Below are 14,664 nucleotides of genomic sequence, written 5' to 3' on the forward strand. Positions count from 1 at the left end.
ATTGGTTCCATAAGACTTGCTTTTGTGTTCAGAAATAATGCTGTGTTGCTCCTGTGCCTGAACTACAGGAACCTACTGGCATCGATTTGCCTCTGCTGGATCCAGCGAGCACCATCACCACCATGACAGGACCCAGTGCTTTCAGCATCCCTCCCCCTATCCGGCAGAAGCTCTGTAGCAGCCTGGATGCCCCACAAACGAGAGGTCATGACTGGAGGATGCTGGCCCATAAGCTAAACCTGGACAGGTGGGTATGGCCAGGCTCCAAGACTGAGAGCTGTTAGACAGGGGCCAGCATTCATTTTTTTCCATCCATGCATCTATTTATTCTTCATTCTGCAAACATGTATTAAGCTTCTTTTTTGTATCTTGCACCATGGACTTGCAAACACATTGTTGAGAGACATTCTGGGCTTATTTGACATTTGTTAAATATCAAGCTTTGTGATCCACTTTGCAAAACTGATATCCCCCTAAGTATTAACGTATCCATTCCCTAAAGTAATGATTCTTCTGCATCTCCCGTTGAGCAGGACCTAATGCTTGATGGGTAACTAAGATGCTAAACACAGCACTGATATTCAGTTATAAAGAGACCTCGGGAGCCTCTTCTTTGTAGAGTGTTGCCGTCACTACCAAGCAAAAGACAGGGCGTGACCTGTCAGAGACGATCAGAGCCTGGGCTGGAAAGAAAACATAAGTCTCACGATTTCCTGTTTAGGATATGACCCACACACATCTTGTCTCTTAAATTATCTTACTCAGAGTTGAGGTTAACAAAGTTAAACATCACGTCTCCTGTCTGGGGCTGATCTAATTAAGTATGGGCTAGTTATTTAGGATGGCTCTCTGTAAACCACAGTTACTCAAGTGGGACCAGGATACTTAAAAAGACAAATGGAGAAACAGAAAGGTTGAGTAAAAACTGAAGAGAAAAATAGATCCATAAATCACGCCATTCAGCACATTTTCCCATTCCCAATTACAGGTACTTGAATTACTTTGCCACCAAATCGAGCCCAACTGGCGTAATCCTGGATCTTTGGGAAGCACAGAACTTCCCAGATGGAAACCTGAGCATGCTGGCAGCTGTCTTGGAAGAAATGGGAAGACATGAAACAGTAGTGTCTTTAGCAGCAGAAGGGCAGTATTGACCCACGCTTGGACTGAAAATGAAGGACAAGAATGCACAGGGAGTCTGTGTCCGTCTGGGGGATCACAGCTGAGGAGGAGAGGCAGACCAGACCAATGAGCTTCACAGGCGACATGGCAGCAGGAGAGAGGACAACAGACACAATGACCGATATACACGCCCACTTTACTCGGACATCGTCACGGGAGTTAAGAATTGTGTAAATTTGTACCTTGAATTTAGAAATCAACCTAATTTTCCTCTTAGTTGGGCTGTATGCTGTGTGGTACAGGATCTTACAGTTTCCTAGGAAACGCTTTTTATTGCTATCCAGATATATGGATAAACTTTCTTAACAAACCCAATTTCTACAAACGTTGTTTACATCAAATTGGACAGGGATGCAGACACTGTCCATGGCTTGTTCTATTTTTGTTTAAATCGTTTGAAGTTGAAGCTGTGGACCGTTTGTTGTGTCTATTTCAGATTAGTAATTTACAGAGAAGTCACAGACTTTTGCTACAAATCACGTGCATCAAGTGTCTCAGATAATCCTCCCATTGGTGTTCTGTTTCCAGAACTTGTAGAACCAGTGTTATTCTTTGTATCAGGGAAGTGGAGAATCTAAGTGTGAAGGAGAAATAACTGACTCCTTATTCCTGGCGGCCCCCCCCCCCCCCCCCCCCCCCCCCCGGCGCCCTCTGGGAACGGAGCTGCAGCATTGCAGGGAAGACGCGATCCGTGTTCAACCACACAAACATGCATTTCTTTACAACATCTGTGTTTATCGTATCCAATTCGAAGTGGCTTTTTAAAAAAGGTCTCATTATTATCATTATTATTATTATTGATGAGTATTTACGAGTATTCTAGTAACAGGATTTTCTTTTCACTCCTGTTTTTGTTAGCAGTACTGGTAGTATTTAGGTATTGACGAGACTTGCCTCACCTGCTCACACACCACCGTGGGCCTGGTCACCAGTTGAAGTCAACAGGCATTGATTCCTTGGCCTTTTCTCTTTCTCCCATCATTCTGCCCCAGAAAGGGAGGAAATGTTTCCTGGCTTTGTCAGTCTGTTCTTTCTGCTTGCTCAGGCAGGGTCTTTCTTCTCTGAGTCTTGTCATGAGAAGCATTCTCTGTTAAATTCACTTAACATTGGGGTCACGTGACCCCACACTGACTCCCCTTGCCACTCTGTCTACCTTAAAAGCAGTGTGATTGGAGGAAATCAGGAAACCAGTCCTCGTCTGAGTTTGTCGTTGTCTAGCTGTGCTACCTTAGGAAAGTCTCTTAAGCTCCAGACCTCGGTTTTCTCATCCGTACAATGAAGGGGTGGGATTAGCTCATCTCCAGCTGGGTGTCCCTGGTGAGGCCTCCTGGCTCCTTTGTCAGTCTGAAGACCACAGCGGGCTCTGACCTGGATCAGTTAGAGGGTCTGTTGCCCAGGCTCCATTATGCCTTTCAAATAGTTCCGTCTTGGAAGATAATTGTAACCTGCAACATATTTGTTATGCTTTCAAGTCATGTCTCGTGTCAACACATTCTGCTGTTCTTGAGAGATGGCATCCCTTTATTATCCTTTTCTTTCCTCTCTTGGGACCACTTGCCTTCCTGACTAGTTGCAAATTATGTTCTATTATTGTTGTGGTCAAAATTTTTTAAATTAAAAAACATTTTTAACTGAAAAATAGTCAACAGACTACTTTGTGTAAACTATGGTATTTCCTTAGGACCATCACAGGCTCTTTGTTTTAACACTGCAACCCAGTTCGTTCTGCAGGTGGGGACAGCCCAGTGGCCAAACCAAGACTGAAAAACAAGTGCCCATGTGTATGAATCAGATCCTCCAAAACGTGGCTGCGGCTTCCTTTGGGGCTGGTGCCATTTAGGCTGCTCACTGTATTTGAATTAGAAATAATTTTAGACATTTTCTCTCTTCTTTCCACATTATTTCCTCTCCTGACTATTCTGGTGACTTCTTGATATTCCCAGGCTCCTCCAGCCTCATCTTTGAGGAATTATCGCTACCTTGGAGTGGAGCCTTTTCTTTCATGCCTTTTCTTTCTTATCATCTGTTTCAGTGATATATTCTACAGTCTGTCTCTCTCTGGTCACCCCTTTTACCATATATAAAAATATGTTACACTTACCGTGAAAGGGAGAGACTGCAGTAATAAACCAGTTCAATGGATAATGTTTGTACCAATGCATATTTGACCAAAAGATAGGAAAATTGTATTCTATATAAAAAAATTTTAATAGGTATTTTTTAAAAAGCAGGAGGAGGAAGGAGAGCTCTTGTCCATTGCTGCATCTTGAAATAACTTCTCAAGACTGCTCATCACTACTGGTTTGGGGGGCTGTCACCCATGGGAATCAAGAATTAGAAATCTGAAGAATGCTCAAAGGCAATTCCACGCCTAGTGAGAAGTAGAGAGGAGCACATATGTAGCTATCCAGATAAATTAATTCCAAAACTTTTATTTAAAAAACGTTATCAATAAGTAATGAACACAGAAATATTCAACAAAGCAGGAAGTATATTATCGAAGCCATTACTGAGGGCTTTGGGGGTTCATTTCAGACGCTTCTCGTTTTTTGGTTCAACATCCCAGCACCAGAAAAGGGAAAAGTTGATTCCTTATAAGTGAGGCAGTCATCTGTCAGAGAACCCTGCCACGCTCCCCAGCAAGCGCATGGCAGCTTCCGTACCTACAACACACCATTTCTGGCAAATAATGTTCACTAGAAATTCTGATTTCCTTCTCCTTTGGAGTCAAGTAATACCTGTTAGATTGCTCTCAGACTTAGCAGGTCCAGACTCAACAGCTCATTTCATAGGCAGCCACCTCATCCCATTCTCTGCGGCCTGTCCTGCCTCTCACTCCTCGGGCTTCTGGACAGCTTGTGAGGGAAGACCGGCTCACTTCATCTGGATGGGAAAACCTATCACTTGGCCATGGTGCCACCTAGTGGTGAGTAACACAATCTACCCTGAGTTAATATAAAAACTCGCTGAAAGTGGTTTGACAAAGGGAATGAATACCCATAGAATCAACAGGGCCTTTATGACAAATAGATATGGGGAAATTTTCACTTCAAATATAGTTTTCTTATTCTCACATTTTTTCACTTAAATTACCCATATCAAAAATTACACGTCATAATGAGCCTGGTCATCAACTCCTTCATACATGACGTGTCTCAAGTTGGTTTTTAGTAAGAGAAATACATAAAAATCTGCACAGAAGAGTCAGTGAAGAGTTGTCACTTTTAGCATTTGTACTTTCATCGGGCTTCATCCATTTTAAGTCTCTTTACTTTTAGTTCTATAATACTTATTTTTGTAAATGTAAGAAGCATCCCTTAGAAAGAAATAAGTTTTATATATGCAAATGAGAACACTATGTCTAAGGGAGCAAAAATCATGGTTGTTAATCGTGAAGAAAGAAGTTTTCTTTTCTTCTGAATTTGGGGATCTAAAGGCAGAAGTTTCATCCTGTTTTCATTTCCTTCTTACCACACTCATTCAGATTTCCTTAAAGTGATCTGGAAGGAATAGAAACTGGATTCGGAGTTGATAACTGGGCACAAGGTGATGCCAAGTGTGTAGCATCAAGGTGCTCACAGCTGACAGCCTTTTCACAGACAGTGTGAATACTCTCCTCCCTTACACAGAAAAGTCTCCATCCGCACACGAGCAGGGTGAGGGCTTCCAAGGCAGGGCAGTAGTGTGGGCCAGGGGCCCGATGCTAACCTGCATACATTAGTCATTTTCATAGATCCTATTATTTTGTAGATTTTAATCTCACAACTTTCAAATAGTAGAACCATTCCTTAGGAACGAGTTCAGGACACTCTGGAAACTCCACGTTCAATAATAATTTTTTAAAGTATTTCTCTTATAAGTAAGACATCTTACAAGGAAGCATGCAGATGGTGGAATCAAGACTTTTTACTTCTGGAGAGGAGCAGACAGGCTCTAGTCTTCTGTGTCCTCATGTGGGTCTCTGTCACGGACACAGCTGCTGTGTTGTCTGCCACCCACTCCCCTCATCAACGTAGGAGGAAGGGAGCCAGGAAGGTGACCACCGTCTCCCTAGAATTCACAAGCCTCTGCCACTGTAAGGTCTGCCCCCACAGGGTCCAGCAAATCAACACCATGGAAGGACCTGCAAGAGAGTGTAAAGAAAGTAGGCAAAGTTTATATGTTGAATTTTCAGTCTTCAAGTTGAATGTTTCAGCTTTTGCTGAACAGTTGCTCTGAATGAGTCACCAATTTCACAGAGACACCTCAGTACCAGGCCAAGACCAGTGAGGGAAGGACCTTCTTTGAGAACAGAGGAGCTTTAGCGCATCAGAATGTCATTGCTCAAAGCCAACTATTTGTAAAGATGATAATGGTCAACGAGCATTAGATTTTATAGATCAATAAGGAAAAATATTTTTATTATTGATGATCTCAAGGTAATAAAACCTTTTTTTACCTTTCGAGTGCCTCATAGGACCAACTATTACACTTTGCTTTTTTTGGGTTTTTTTGTATTCTTTTTTTAAAAGACTTTCCTGAGCTAATGTTGACTGAAATCCTTAGAACTTTGCCTCTCCAATGAAGTGCTGTTTCTCTACCCTAAAAAACTATTTGTATGATCTCTGGCTGTAACGATCACTTTGAAAGATTTCCCTTGCATCTCTAATGATTTTTTTGATGGAATAAGGCATAAGGGGAATAAATACATTGTAACCAATGTTAATTTAAGCTGGTGTCCATACAGGTCAAGTAAGCCAAATGGAGTCGTGAGTGTTTCCAGAATTCATGCCTGAAAACCTGCTCTTTTTGAAAAGTAGGGAGATGGCCTTCTATGTCTCTGGGTGGGTTTTCTCTACAGACTAAGCCCAATAATTAACTTCCTGAGCCTTTAGTCTTCTCAGCCTGTGGGTGCCCCCATATTTGGAAATCCTACTTTAAAAATCTGCCCTCAGAAGACTTTGTGGCTCCCAGGTTTTCTAGTGGGCCTGTCACCTCCCTGTATTGATCTGTGGTGGGCTGTTAATGGGCTCCTTCGACCAAATGTAATGTCTGCCCCTAGACATATGTTAGCACGCTGGAGGGAAGCGTCAGCAGAACGAGCCGACAGGAACTCCGCAAATGTACCAGCACACGAGACCAGGCGCTTGTAGGAGGCTGGTTCCCAGCCCGCTGTGTCCTCAGACTCTTGTGTATTGAAGAGATCTTCCAGAATCCCAAGTCGGGAATCCCTGCGGAAGGTCAGGAGAGGCGAGGCCCACCAGTTGTTGAGTAGAAACCAAGGCAGGTGCCCTGAGACATAGTCAGCTGCCCACCAGCCGAAGTATTTGCTCCTGTACACCCCTCTCCACGTGCCCTTTCGGATTTGTGCCTCAGCAAAGCTATAAACTGCTGAAGGCTGTAACACTTCAGGGGCCCTGATGAATATGCTCCAATCCTACCTGGCAACCTTAAATCCCAAAGGCCTCCTGGAATTGGCCCATCGGGGCTGCCGCCGACCCTGACGGCACTGACCCAGGTGGCCTGACCCTCAGTCCTGGGGCTCAGAATGTGAACCGGAGGCAGGTCTGGCTGATGGGCAGCCTAAGATCGATGAGCCTCAGCACCTCAGTGAGGCATCATCCTAGAATCGTGGCCTGAGCTACGTCCTAGATGTTAAAACAAATCTGTTTCAGAACAGCATAAAAGACCAAGAAACCTACAGCCAGTGGGAGATGCCTTTGCCCTCTTATGTCTTCAAGTCTCCTGTGACACCTGTAGTGCAGGGGCGGAAACTGTGTACTCCTCCAGGCCTTGGGAAAGGCAGAGGAGCGAGCAGACCCAGCAGATGGTGCGGCCATTCTCCCCTTCCCACTCTCCGGTGCCGCTCCCGGCGAGGCCTCGCCCTCCGGACAGAACGCAGCGGGCCCACCGCAGGAGCAGCAGCCCCCGGTGCGTGTTAGGTGTCACCGTGTTGTGTGTGTTCATTGAGTTTGCTGTTGACCTTAGCAAGTTGGTGACCTTCCTCCTTGCTCTTTCTAAAGAAGACAACCACTGTTTCAGAGAGAAATCTCCGGCGTCTGTGCCGAGAGCCTGTCACCCACGGCTGTTCCCTCTGAGCAGTTCAGTGGCAGAAACGTCGGGTTGGGGTTTCGTGCTTTGCCATTCTTCTTTGTTTTAAACACGACGACACAACCTTGGCTTTTCAGATGCGGAACACTTCTGTGGTTGTCGTGGAGTTCCTTCTTGCTGTATCTTCTATGCAATTCCTTCTCCCGAGAAGCCGGGCGGAGGGTGCTCTGGGCCGGGCGGCGGAGGGCGGGACGCCAGCTTTGGGTGTGCCTCTTCTCCCCCCTCCCCCTTTTTCCTGCAGTCCCTTCGTTTGTAAATTGCCTGCATTTATTCTGTCAGCCAACATGTATAAAATGTAAGAAAGAATTTTTAAACAGGTAATAAATTATATTTATAAGCAACAGAGTGCTGCCTCCCTCGTTTCCCCTTACGGAGCCTCCTCCGCGGGGAGCCCCTGTGCCCCTTCAGTAGGGCGAGAACGCCTGGGTTCTGCAGGGATGGGAACACAGCCTCCCTCAGGGGCAGGGCGAGCTCTAGAAGCGCTTCTTAAGCCTGTCTGCACGCTGGAATCACCTGAAGAGTGTTAGCCCCGGGGGTGCCTTGATTACCGCCCCCCCCCCCCCCCCCAGAGGTTCTGACTGCCTGGGTCCGGGGCCAAGCCTGGGCACGGAGGGTTTTACAGCTCCCAGGTGATATGGCTGGGCAGGTGAGGGGGGACCCCTGTCTCGGAAGAGCTGTATCAGAACGCCCCGGGGAGCTGGCGGTCCAGAGCAGAGAGCCTCAGAGGGCCAGTATAAAGGAAGTTTGCAAACTACACTCTGGGGAGGAGTGAAAGGCGAGCCCGGCACACAGGATGCCCGGAGCTGCAGCAACTGCCCCGCAGACAGGTTCAGCTTGGAACAGGACACTGGTCACTTCTTTATGTGCAGGGGGCGGCTCCGAGGGTGGAGAGAAAGCAGCTACGGAGCAGGCAGGGAAGCAACGGCAGCCCCCCCTTAGTGAGAGCCACTGGAGAAGGAAGTGTCCTGAGACGGACCGCCACTGCTCCCACCGCTTCTCTCAGCCAGAGTGGGAGCAAGGCCCCTCCTGAGGGCTGGCAGACAGGGACTCAAGACTGACTCTCAGCGGGGGTTTGTCAGGACTAAGCAAGTAGTGACAATATGGAGATTGGAACCTGGGTAAAATAAAAGACAGAATTGGGTCCTGTGGCTTAATCAGAGAATTCAACTCCATCTAGAAGAATGAAAATTCAATTAAAGAGCAAAAGTGTTTTACATGGAAAACATGTGGCGGCACAGACCCAGCCCGATACTACCCATTGACCCCAAATTTGGAGCTTTGGTGGCTGGATTCCTGCTGAGAAAATGAGCCTAGGAGAGCATGCAAACATTTTCAGTCAAGCCAGTGAGGGCCCTGACTGAGACTCCGTCTGAGTCGAGGTCGCCGCAGAGTTCTGAGATCTGGCCTCACTCTGTGTCTGTCCCTCAGGGCCAGCACACAGGCACGGAGCATAGAAACTTCGTCTGTCCCAGAGCTCCCTACAGGTGGATTAATACTAAACCTAGGGTAGGAATTACTTTGCAGAAACAGAAGTCTTTCTCAGAGTGAGGTCTTCTGTACTTGGCTCCCATGACCAGAAGGAACCACCAAGCTTGCAACTTATAAAATGACCAATGCCAAGAGAAGAACCTGTTCTCCACAGCTGGGATCTACTATCCATCTGCCTTCTAGTCCTGTGAAAGCCCACAGCGTATAGAAGTGGGTGTAGAGAGGGCAGGAGAGGTGTACCCACAGCACACCCTGGCTGTTCCATGTGTTGCTAGCTTTACATCCTGTAAAACTATGTCAGCCAGGAAAAGCAGTATTTACGAGTACCTGTCATGTGCCTGGCATAGGGCCACCACATTCTTCACATATTCATCTCACGTGTTCCTATGAGAGCCCTGTGAGATGGGTATTTTTATCCCACTTTACAGGGGAGCAGATTGGGGCTCAGATTACGGACGTCCACAGAATTGAGAAAGGGAAAACCATGGGATGTGAGCCGAGTCGCTCTGAATACCACCCAGCGCTGGGAGGACGTCTCTCGGCCTAAGTGCAGCTGGCTAAACACAGCCAACCAGAGAAACTTTTGAATCCCCAGGAACTGAGATGCAAGGCTTCCCGTACTCTCCACGCCCAGACAATTCTGGGTTCCTCACCCCTGACCCAGCAGCCTCCAGTGGATCTGCACAGAACTGACCTGCCCAGCCGCCCTCCGGAACTCACAGCCCAGGAGAAGATAACCTCACACCGCCCTCTCTCTTTGCAGAGGGTTTTCACTGTTTCAGGGGCAACGGCAAGGGCCTCCTTCTTGCACACCCAGTCCTCACAGTTGGGAGGAAGGACGGGGTCTTTGGCACACTGTCCTGCTGCTTCCAGATCGCGGCCTCTGCGAGAAAGACCACTCCTTTGTACGCGAGGCCATCAGGCCCTCCAGCGTCTGTCTCCACTCTCCGCCCTCACTGCCTGCCTAGCTTTCTCCTGGGGCCCCAGAGGATTCTGCTTCACAATGTTCCTCTCTTTAGACTGTCACCATCCTGAGGGCTTCCAAATCCACACAGACGGAAAAGGCCAGGCTTTTGGGTTCCTCTCTCATCACCAATAATCTTGACCACTAACTAAACCCACCCACTCCTGTGAACACACGCTCAGCTGTCCTTAGTCTTGCTACTCCCCCTTTGAAATCTTGGTCCTGACCACAGCCCCTTTCCCAGTAACTGCTAACACACCCCTTCAACCCCATCACAGTTCCCTGTCCTTTGACCAGTGTCTTTGGCCTCTTAGCTCCCTTCCCTACTCCGGTCCACATCAGCCATCCCCTTGATGATGATTCTTATTTTGCACGATCTGTTGCTGCACACGCCTAATAAAGCCCAACCGTGAATGGATCCAATTGTTGCAGACTCCGTGCCTACGTTTGGGTTACTGATAGAAAAATAAAATCAGAAAAGTGGCACTGTGAATTTGTAATAATAGATAATATTTAGCAATAGTTGAGTGCTTACCTCATGTTCGGTGCATGGATTATTTCATCTTCAGAACCACTCCATGCAGTAGACATTAATATTATTTTCATCTTCAAGGGGAAGAAACTGAGTCTTGCCGAGGTCAGAACATGCCTACTGTCACACAACTGAGGGAGTGAGCGAGCCTGGATTCACACACAGGCTGTCTGGCAGTCTAGAGGCCACACAGTTAGGACCATCAATCTCAACCGGCCCTCGGCATTGCCCACAGCATCTGGCTGTAATTTTCCACCGTGCAATTTTAAACCTTCTCACTTCTCTCAAACCACAGACTTCCCTACCTTTCCCCTCCCTCTCAACAGATGACTGTGCCTCCTAATTACAGAGAAAATAGAAGCCATCAGACCATTTTTCTTGCTCTCCTGCCACCAAATGTACAGACTTACCTGCGTCACTCTCCTTCATGGCTGTCTTCCCGCCTGTTACGATGTGACATTTTCAAAGACAGAAAACAGGCAGAACTACAAAATAGCAGACATGTTCTTTCCAAGGGGAGAATGAAACCATTTTATTTGGGGGAATGTTAAAACAAAGCCATATACAATTTGTAACAAATACAATACAATTGTTTGTTCCCTAGTCCTGAATAATTACAGTATATACAAATTCAATAAGGCACTGGTTCCCAAAAGAACACAAAGGAGTCTTCTTTTGAAACAGACAGGCAACAAAACCCCTTATATATTGCCAATTCTCTCCAAAAAATATGGCATTGTTTTATTGTTTTGTTTTACAAGAGGAATCATAATTGCTAAATTAAATCACTTCTAGTGTCACGCTTTCACGTCCACTGCTGTGTGACTGTGTTTTCAAAGGAGATATAACTACAGAACAATTCAAGCTTAAAACACTGTACTTCTTTCAGTGCCTTTCCACCTACAAACAGAGAAGAACCAGAGCAGACCCACAACATAAAACACTGCAACTTCTAATGCATATGCATGACTCCAGGAACGTGAAACTCGGTCATTATTCAGTACTTGCTATTACCTGACTACAGACAGCAGAAATGCCTCAAAGAATTCCTTGCAAATACAATCTTAGCCTGTTTTCTACCAAGCTTTATGTTTTGAGAATGAAAAGAATGGTCACTCGTGACTTCTGAGCGGTGCTTTCTGGGCGGTCAGAGGCCTGTCTCCTCACACACAGTGTGCACAGCACCGCCACTTGTAAATTAACAATCTACACACTTTCATAAATAAATATTAGGTTTCATTTAGTACTTTATCATCCATAATATTTTACTCTCTAATCCACATAATGGAGTTGTGCCAGACTCCAAACTGAACATAATATTTATATATACATATATATTTATATAATATACACACACATACATAAACTATAAACCTCAATATCTTAGCATACAAAACTTATATTAGCTAACAACTAATATTTAGGATTCCTTTTGGGGGGAGAGCAATTAGAAGAAAATCTTAGTCTTTGAAATAGTCCTGAAAGTAAGCAATCAACTACATTATTAATTTCCATGTTCTCATTTATCCTAGTCAAAGACAAAAGAAAATAGTGAAATAAAATTCACTTCTGAGCCACTAGAAACGTAAAAATCAAACAGGATTATTCGGAAGTGAGTAGGTAGTCTCGATAAGAACAATTTAGTTTTCCCTACGTAAGGTGGATTTCAGTAAGATAGAAAAATCTGTTCATAAAAACATTCTTGTCTTATTGAAAGATTATGACAGCTAAATGGGTCTTTTTAAGTATCTCAGGGATAACTTTTAAATGTTCATCGTGAATCTGGTTGAGCATTAGAAAGTAAGCTATTGATTCTTCCAAAGCAACTAAACAAATAATATAGAAGAAATGTGGGTACTCTTTTAATTTCCTCCCATTCTTCACTGGAACCAATGCCTCTCTAGAAATCTAGTTTACTTTCAAATCATCACTTCCTCACAAAATATCCTAATTTGAAGTTATTCACATAGAAGAGCCTACCAAAAAGAAAACACATTTTTATCTAAGAGGTAAGCCCAACCTCACTTAAACGTAGGGAAAACTGAGAAACACAAACATGTCCCCACTTAACTGGCCTAAAGGGTACTTGTTTGCAGACGATCTGATTAGAGGCACTGAAGTTTCTCTCCACGGCTCAGATGATCATCACACGTAGTTCTAGCCACACATTCCTTCTAAGCTGTCACAAAGAAGACAACTCGAAACAAGGGAAAGGAACCTTTACGTTCCTATTCAGGCTATTTTAACATCAATAAAAGCTGCATTCTGATTACAAGAATATTTGGAACCAACTGTTTTTCATCTTTGAAAAGACAGAAATTTTTTTCCTATTCAAAGATTAAGAAAATCTTCTTTCTTTGTTACAAACACAATGCGGCTATGAAACCCTGGGAAGTGGATGCTGAGTACAGACCACTCTGTTTCTCCTTATGATTCTCCCAAACTGTAGACACAACTCACAACACTCTCTGTTCTGGGATGTTCTCTGGATGCACAAGTCACCAGCTGCAAGTCCACTTCAGAAGTGAGAAAAACATTCTCTCATTTTTCATGCAGCTGTCCAATTTTCAAAAACCTTCCATCTTTCAGTTACCAAGTAGTGAAATGTGTTATAAAACAGTGCCCCCTGGAGCATTCTGGAAGGAACGTCAAAATAAAAAGGCCAAGGAGAACTACTTCCCAATTCTTTACTAAACACTACAGAATTTCTAAGAAGCAAAGGAAAACCACAGCAACAAAATGTAAATGAATCAAGTTGAGAGGGATGTGTACAATCTGAACTTTCGGTTCCTGTTGCTAAGGAGTGTTGGCCCTGTCAACGACTTGACTTGTGTTGCCTAAAAGTTAAAACCCCGTATAACTGAGTAGGTGAAGACATGTTTTGCACAAGTGCCACAGAGAAGAAAAAAATAATAAATTAGAAAGTGAATTGAACATCATGAGAATACAATAAAATGAGTCAGCATTCCTAGCATGTAAAATTATCACTTAAGATGGACATATTTGATCCATATCTATGCTAGAATAGTAAATCACAGCAGCCAGAATATTTTGTGGCCTCCAACAGCTCTCTTCGGCTGTCCCAGTAGGAGGTTATATTTATCTATTTTTAAATTAAAATTTAGTTAAATTAAACTGACATATCCTTCCTCTCCTTCCCTTAACTCAGACACAAAAAAGACAGACAATAACAAGAAGAAACCGTCTTCATCTGTACAAGATAGGGGGTGCCTCCTCTCCCTGGGGCCCCTGCACCTCCTCCCTCGCTCCCTACCTTGTGGATGGGAACTCCTTACAGCACAAGAGCAAATTAGCTCAATTTTAAAGCGCTTTGTCTTCAACTCAACTGATGGCTATTTTATTGAATATCGATCCTTTCATTTGAGAGGTCAAAAGCATGCATGAGTCAACTGTCTGCACATAAACAACGGTTTGTTTGTGTCTAATGAAAAGGAAGGGATTTCACCATGAAAGAAATGCCTAACAGAATCAGAAACACAAAGTGGTTTTGAAGAATAGCTTCAACACTTAGTTCTAATAAAGTCACATAAAACCTTCATTTGTTCCATCTCTTCTGAAGCTCCAAAAGGTCACCTGCGGGAATCCCAAAATGTGGTCCCAGGCAGGTGGCGTTTGTACCCAGGTGCATTCACATTGCTGAGGCAGCCTCAAGGCAGGGCTGGCCAGAGTGGTCGGAGGCGGCAAGGGCCAGGCCTTTCAAGATGAGTTCAGTCTATGATCTCCAATTTCACAGACTGTCTTTTGGTTTGAGAGTGCAACACATTTTCACCAATGGAAAAACACACTTTAATTTACCTTCCAGCAGAGTTTCTGGGAAGAATTTTTGTTGTTAGAATTTAAACTATAAACCTTAAAACATCTACATTATTTATTTTGGCAAAATTAAAGCATTTTTTGAAAAAAAAAAAAAAAAGAAAAGGCAATCCCAAAATACAGGGCTTTCTTAGAAAGCAACATGCATCGTATCTTGAACAAGTTACCCAAGCGGCTTCTCCTTCCTACACACAGACACAACGGATCTGTGTTTCTGGGAACTTCTCTGTCTTTGTCCAGGCTGCTCACTGAGAGTTGAGGCTGAACCCACTGGGAAGCAGGACCATGTTCAAGGCTTGTACTATGGATGCTTTTGGAAGATCTTTTGCTCTGCCCACAAACAGAAGAATATTGACTGGCTTTCTCCAGAGATGCTTATTTTTCCCCTCAAATCAGAGTTTAATGTCCTGGGACTCTGACATTTTGGCAAGTGTTTTCTTAACACGCAGGGCTGTCAGTCTTGAAGCAGGATTGTGAGCCCAGCATTCTGTCATGAGTTTCCCCATCTGCCTTAGACACTGTGGGAAAAGAAAGGAAAATTGGAGTAACACTACATCAATGGATTATGTGCATG

The 14,664-nt window shown here is 44.6% G+C and overlaps 2 protein-coding genes across 7 annotated transcripts in view; one reads left to right on the forward strand and one right to left on the reverse strand.

The window, feature by feature from the left end:
* The window catches only part of UNC5C (unc-5 netrin receptor C), a 351,791-nt gene extending 349,994 nt beyond the window's left edge, over positions 1–1,797 (forward strand). For both annotated transcript variants that reach the window (XM_046655649.1, XM_046655651.1), the window contains 2 exons: positions 69–247; positions 989–1,797. In XM_046655649.1, the coding sequence (XP_046511605.1) occupies positions 69–247; positions 989–1,154 (345 nt within the window). In that variant the 3' untranslated portion in view covers positions 1,155–1,797. The remainder of the gene's footprint in view (positions 1–68; positions 248–988) is intronic.
* Positions 1,798–10,778: 8,981 nt separating this feature from the next.
* BMPR1B (bone morphogenetic protein receptor type 1B) overlaps positions 10,779–14,664 on the reverse strand; it is a 321,441-nt gene continuing 317,555 nt past the window's right edge. For all 5 annotated transcript variants that reach the window (XM_046657287.1, XM_046657286.1, XM_046657285.1 and 2 more), the window contains one exon: positions 10,779–14,608. In XM_046657287.1, the coding sequence (XP_046513243.1) occupies positions 14,483–14,608 (126 nt within the window). In that variant the 3' untranslated portion in view covers positions 10,779–14,482. The remainder of the gene's footprint in view (positions 14,609–14,664) is intronic.

This window comes from Equus quagga, chromosome 3, assembly GCF_021613505.1.
Source record: "Equus quagga isolate Etosha38 chromosome 3, UCLA_HA_Equagga_1.0, whole genome shotgun sequence".
Taxonomy (NCBI): domain Eukaryota; kingdom Metazoa; phylum Chordata; class Mammalia; order Perissodactyla; family Equidae; genus Equus; species Equus quagga.